At 38.8% G+C, this 7,040-nt stretch overlaps 1 protein-coding gene across 1 annotated transcript; it reads right to left on the bottom strand.

Annotated features, from left to right (window-relative positions):
* Positions 1 to 601: 601 nt before the first annotated feature.
* aaas (achalasia, adrenocortical insufficiency, alacrimia) lies at positions 602 to 7,040 on the bottom strand. The gene is made up of 17 exons (XM_053317779.1): positions 6,916 to 7,040; positions 6,523 to 6,664; positions 5,477 to 5,604; positions 4,459 to 4,514; positions 4,255 to 4,346; positions 4,092 to 4,138; positions 3,573 to 3,671; positions 2,930 to 3,073; positions 2,711 to 2,831; positions 2,488 to 2,612; positions 2,085 to 2,145; positions 1,883 to 1,973; positions 1,683 to 1,776; positions 1,352 to 1,419; positions 1,134 to 1,215; positions 933 to 1,017; positions 602 to 817 (listed from the first exon to the last, which is right to left on the bottom strand). Exons 2-17 carry the CDS (start codon positions 6,631 to 6,633, stop codon positions 662 to 664), a joined length of 1,560 nt encoding a protein of 519 aa, XP_053173754.1. The 5' UTR covers positions 6,634 to 6,664; positions 6,916 to 7,040; the 3' UTR covers positions 602 to 661.

The raw sequence follows: 7,040 nt of genomic DNA, 5'->3' as shown, positions 1-7,040 counted from the left end.
TTGACTTAAGTCTTCACAGTGACATATTCTTATTTAAAATATAGTTTATCATCAGCTATCCAAACATACTGCTTAATATCTTACACACTGGTAGATAAAAATATCCTTTCACGCTGTATGTCACAGTTATTCTGCTTGTGATAAATGTAAATGTAAATGTACTTTATTTATACAGCCCTTTACAACAGTCCTTTCGGTGTACCAAAGTGCTTTACAGCAAGTAATAAATAAAGAGAGGAATAAGTAAAAACAATTAAAAACAATAAAATAACAGTGAAGGCAATAAAATACAACAAAATCAAATAAGATAAAATAAGATAAAAGTGTCATACTACTGGGTATTAAAAGCCATCCTAAAAAAGTAGGTTTTTAGCCTGGACTTGAAGAGGCCCAGGTCAGAAATAGCACGCATCTCACACCTAAAACCTACAAAAAAATTCTTGATTAAAACCAGAAAAATAAACAAGATCACATTTAACTTTAACTAAAAGAAGGAAGTTTAGCTCTGAAGCACAGACTCCACCTTTCGACATTACCTCAACCTTGTCTATTTCGTACAAATGCTCAACAAATCAGGACAAACAGCAAGAACTTTCTACACATTTATTAACAATCCATAATAACAAAAAGTATTGAGTGTGGGATGATGGGTGAGGGCCGGTCAAGAAATCAACTCTGTAAAGAGTGACTGATTGGCGTATTCAGCAGGCCTTTCTTGAGGGCGCTGCAGTGATGGACTGCCATTGAGGCCAAAATGGGGGATGCCGGCACTCAGGAAGTAGAAAGGCACATGGGTAATTCTTCCATTAGACCAACACTGAGAAATCACAGAGACATCACTTATTATGATATGTGAGTTATCAGCACATTATCTATAAAAACAAATGAATAGAATATTTTAAAAACAAACAGGAATTTATTTTCAGACTGACCACAGTGAGCAGAGCTCCGTGCTGGAAGTTTGGGTGGAACTGCATCAGTCTTGGCTCTGCGCCAGGCTCCCCTTGAACAAAACCACTAAAGAGAAAAAGATAAGAAATGTTCAGTGCAGTGCTATCCTGGGACTGCAATACTTTTGCACCAAACTAAAGCACATAAATATGAAATACAATCACACATATAAAAGTACAAACCATGGCAAAAGCTCAAAGATGGGTTTGGTTCTTGTCTTGAACACAGCTATCATTGGAGGTCTGGCTGCTGCTTGTGGATCACCTGAAAGAACAGATTTAACTGGGCCTCAAAATAGAAACATTGGATGAGAACAAAAGATATTAAAACTTATCCTAAATAAAATCAATATAATACTGATATGATTCATGAGGGTGAATAGAAGAAAAATGAGGAAGACCTTTAAGAAGCACTGCAAGCCTCTCTCCTCTCGGGTCCCAGGCTAAAGACTGGATCTCTCCACCAACACTGGGAAACAAATTAGACAGGTCTGAGTGACACTAAAACATCCAGAGTCACATATTTAATATCTAACATTTTAAAAAAGGAAGGATGTAAACATTTTGAAAGCAGTGAGCTTACTATAAGTAGCAGCAAAATTCAAAAATACTGCCTGCTGATTGAAGTACAGTGCTTCCTCTGTGGGCCTTTTTGGAAGCTTTATTTATCACTGTATTTGTTGTAGTTAGACAAAATGATGAGCAATTAGCTATTCAGTCCTGAGCTCTTACATGATGTCTCCATCTGGTGTGTTAAAGGTTGTCTCTGATAGGTCGGCCACCACTGCTGCCGCCTGCGGCCCTTTTGATGTGCATGTAGGTACACCTGCCGAATAACAATGACATCAGAGAGGATGATTATTTTTCAACATGGCACTAAAATATCTAAAATACCTGGTTGTGTTTGATACTGTAACAAATAGAGTGTTAACCTGGTGTTTCAGTGAATGTCAGACCGTAGATTACGGGCTCTCCCTGCACAGTGAAGAGAAGTCGACTCCCATCTGGACTCCAACAGCCAGACTAACCAAAATGAATGAACAAATTCATTATTACTACATAAATCTATGATGTAAAAAAATGTTTTACTTCCTAAATGGAGAGTGACTTTGAAATGCGGTGGTAAGTTTTCACCTGGCAGCGCCCTTTCAAACATGGCCAACGTTCACAGGTCCACATCCTGGTCTCCCAAACCCTGAAGAAAAAAAATAAAATGTACTTATTCACATGTAAATGCTCAACTTCCTGTCCACTTATTATCTCATAATACCTGCTAAACTCCAGACTATGCCACTAATCCCTTACATGTTCATAAATATTCATGAAAGGCGAGTGGACCTCTATTATAATACAGCAAGTGGCTATGACTCAGGTCCACACACTTATCATGAAAGAAAATTTCACACATATTCAACAGCAGCTTTACATATCTCTCACTTAAAATGTGCAATTGCTGCACTATAATTTAGATTATACTGATTGGAAACTCTTGTGAAGCTCTAATCTCTCAATAGCCATGCAAAGTACTGTTTCTAACCTGAACAGGGCAGATGGTGTAGAAGCCAGGAGATGGCTGCCGTCAGGGGACCAGGACAGGAAGGTGACCCCTCCACCTCCAACACGCTGAAGCTCCACGCAGCTTTCTGCAGCTACATCCCACACCTGCAAGACACATCAACGCCAAAAGCAGGAAAAGATTTTAACAACAACCACAGAAATTTAGTCATTTGAGAATTTCAGATGAAGCAGCAGCCTCATACAATCATTGCTGTGTCCACAGGCGAGGCCGACACCAGGAGAGAGCCGTTTGGCGACCAGGCGATGGAAGCGACTGGAGAGTGACCGGGAAGGGACAGAACTTGTGCACAACCAGATGAAGGCCTGCATGGGCCGAGAAGAAGAAGAAGAAGAATAAACATATATAATAAAGAAAACACAAGAAGAGACAGTGCAGTGCAACAGTATCAAAGTTTACACACCTGGTTGACAGTGAGCAGGGGTCCACATGCCAGATCAACAGGCAGTTCTGACAAGCAACGGCCAGAGCAGATGCACACAGCGGCTTCCACTGCACTGCTACGACACTCTTCTGCAGACGGTGCTTCAGTGTAGGAGTTGTGGCGCTGAAACAAGAGTACAAGAGGAGACAGAGTGACTGAGAAGCCAAAGAATAAAACTATCTATGAGGCTAACATCAGAATTAGTGTGTTTGTGGCTCATCTTGAACAGGTTCACTGTGAGATTAAAGTACTTCAACAGACTGACACCGATAATTTGTTATCATGAAGGTTGGTTCTCTTCTTCATACAGTCTCAGAATCAAAACAGCTAAATACATTTTGTATACAGTATTCTCCAGTATACTCTCTCTCTCTCTCTCTCTCTCTCTCTCTGCAACATAATCTTGTACTGTAGTGCTTTAACATATGTCCTATTATCTTATTTTTTTTAATGGAAGATGCCTGATCTTGTGTAAAATTTGTGGTCACGGGTTAAAGTCTCATTAGTGGTCCTTTTCGGGTTAAAACGATCATTTGCAAAGACAGCAAAAAGCACTTTGGGATGAGCAGCATAGACTTCATCCCATAAACAGTGTGGCTTCTTCTGAGTTTGGTCTTAGTACCTTTTGGGGTTGTAGATCTTGATGGAGTCGTCTAGTAGCGCCACAGCAAATTTATCTGTATGAGGATGCCAGGCAAAAGCTCGCACCACACAGTCAGACCTGGTGAAGCAGAGAAAGGTCACTGATGATCAATTCATTGTTCCCTACAATTTTGTCAATTTGTATTTGAAATACAGTTTCAAGCCACTGCTTTAAAATATAAAAATTTCCCAAAGATCCCCCAGTTTTCCTTGTAGATTACTATTCCTATCACTTTCCAGATTAGTTAATGAATCTAATACTGGGCATTAAAAACAAACAGATTTTCCTAACTATTGATACTTCAACCATCAAATCTATGAAATTTGTGCTTGAAAAAATATTTGCTCTTTCATTTTCTGTTAATTGACAAAACAAGATTTGCTCTCTAAATATCATCAGCCTGTTGGTGATATTGTTGGATGACTGAGAACGAACTACAATAATTAATTTAATTAATTCAAAAATAAATAAACCACACATTATCAGTTTGCCACTTACCAGTTCAGCACTTGTGAAAACTCAGCAATCATGTCCTCGCAACTCAACTGTGAAACAAAAGACAAAACAGGTGTTACACATTTTAACAAACCACAACAAACAAACATCACATGATAAAGCGTATTGCCGTCAACATTAAATTTAACCAGCGGACAAAACTTACTGTGAGATGAGGAAACAAGGAGCCATGAAAGGATGAAAACCTTCTGAGTAACGCCAGCGTACAACCAGAACTCACTGACAGCCATTTAGGAACTGGAAGAGTGCCGACACACAGAGGAGAGTTACTGCATATGAACATTACTGGATATATTAATTATATTTATAGGAGTTAAAACACAACAGAAGATTTTGGCCGCTTACATACCTTCTGTATGTGAGTTGGTAATTTCATTGAGGAGTCCTTTGAAACCACCATCGCGCCTTGAACAGAGAGAAAGAAGCATGAATAATCTTTATGATCGACAAATAACTGATAAGACCGAAATGTTATGCTATGATCCACTGTGATACATCACTCAAATAAAAGTACTAATATTGCTGCAGTTTGTACAATTACGACTTAGGGGCAAAACAAAACATTCAAATTTAGATACAATATAAAGTGAAAGTTGTTTTGCAGATTGCAGTCATTTAAGTGACTTTAAAAAGGTGCAGCAGTATCCTTCATTTACTCAACATTTTAACAATAGGACTGTTCTGTTTTCAGGCACTTAAATATTTGCCAATTTAAGTTTTACATTTGAGTGAATTCACATGTTGCTGTGTGTGCTATGGTGGCCAAAACAACATTGTTCTTCTCAGTCGTCCACACATTTAAATAAAACTGAAAACACTTTACAATACAATAAGTAAATGTTACTACTACATTAATTTTGCTGACACTGTTACACACAACATGTACACAGGAGTAGATAAGGAGTCGAACCAGCAACTCTTGTGGTTGAAGGTTGCACCACGTTATATGAAAAGATCCTTGTGAACAATTATTTTGCCCATTTCTCTTTTCAGTCACACAGACAAGAGTCTCACACTCTGTTGTATTGTAGAAGCATATGTAGTCTAATATCATCTAGAGTTAAAAGTAATATTTAGTTACAGTACAGAAAGATGTCTGTTGAAGTTTCAAAACAGTGTTGCGACCACATTGTTTGCCCACTAGATAGTACTTCATCTTCAAGTTCATTTTTCAGACTCATTAAACACATTGGTCACAGTTTATTAAAACATTCTTTCTAAATGGATTCCTATCAAAAATATCAATATGAGCCATAAAATCCTGTGTTGGTCAGGCTTCACATTGTGTATAAGTGATATTGTATAATGTGTGCCTTCCCACACCTAGTCTGTGTGTGTGTGTGTGTGTGTGTGTGTGTGTTACCTACCATGCTGCTGCACTCCTCATCCACAGTGTTTCAGAGTGGTCCAGGAAAGCTGCCTTGCTGCTGCTTTCTGTGCGACTGTGGAGCTTCAGGGACTCTCGGGGAAAATACAGACTCAGAGGACTCGACTCCTGCAGAAAAAATATTAACAGACACAATAAACCAGTGGTAGACTGTAACTAAGTACTTTTACTCATTTTTGACAATTTTGAGGTACTTGTACTCTACTTGAGTATTACCATTTGATGCTAGGTTATACTTCCACTCAACTACGTTTCAGAGGGAAATATGGCACTTTCTACACCACTACATTTTTTTGACAGCTTTAGTTATTTTTCAGATGGATTTGACACAATGGATAACAAACGTTTTTTAAATACAACACATTGTTAAAGGCTTTTGACGTCCTACAAAAGGCAGTGTGTAGTCGGGCTCACATTTCAGATGTCTGTGAGTTGTTAACATCTCCACTAAATAGTGATTTTTTCCCCCTCTAAACTCCTCACATGGTTTCATTTCAATAATTGTTCAAATGATCCAATATTTCAGCAAAAATCAAAGATTAGAGTAAAAGTCAAAAAACTGAAAACAGATTTGTGTATCATAACTTTTTTTCCCCTCTCCCATTAATCATCTCATGACCCCTAAGATTTATTTGGTGACCCTTTGGAGGGGCCGACCCTTAGGTTGTAAACCACTGGACTAAACTATCTAACTATATATAAAGTAATTGAAACAACAACATGCTGCTCTGACACTGATACTTTAGTATTAATTAATCTAATAATGTCATATATAATAATAATAAGTCAGAGGGAATAAACCACTACTTTTACTGCAATACTTTAACTACATTTAGCTACTAATATTTAATACTTTTACTTAATGTACTTGTGGAAAAAAGACATTACAGATGTAGTGTTGTCTTAATACATCTAGTAATGCAGTATGTACATTGACGTACTTTTACTTTATTTCGGGATGTGAGCACTTCTTACACCTCTGGATTTAGCTACGACTCACTAACATACCTATCCTATAAGTCTGACCTGTTTCAGTCGGTCCTCGGTGTTGAATCCTGACAGCAGCTGGTTGTTGGACTCACACAGGGTGGTCTGTCCGGAGGGCAGCGGAGGGGGGAACAGAGCCAGGGAGCACATCTTTAACCCGGTGAAGCTCTGCTACACGACCCTGAAAACACACCATCAATTAGCCAGTGAGACACTTAAACTGACGGCTAGGGATACTTTTTATCCTAGGATGGCGAAGTCATAGCCTGCCCTAATGTGGCTGTTTGGCTCGCGACTTCGCCATCCTAGTGTTACAGGCTAACAGAGGCTAACGGAAGCTAGCTGGCTCTAACTAGTTGACTGCTTTAATGTCGGTTCGGTTTTGCCAACAGCTGCTCTTTACTGTCATTTTATACAAGTTGTGGAAGTTACCTTGTAGTGTGTCCTGATGTAGTGTTGTCAATTATCCAGCGCTACGTGTCCACACAGCAGAGATAAACGTGCATGCTAAGCTGCTGTGACACTTATGATTTCCTTTTTAAAGTGAGTCCCGCCGT

Source organism: Scomber japonicus, chromosome 4 (genome assembly GCF_027409825.1).
Source record: "Scomber japonicus isolate fScoJap1 chromosome 4, fScoJap1.pri, whole genome shotgun sequence".
NCBI lineage: Eukaryota > Metazoa > Chordata > Actinopteri > Scombriformes > Scombridae > Scomber > Scomber japonicus.
This window is presented reverse-complemented; position numbering and strand designations above follow the sequence as displayed.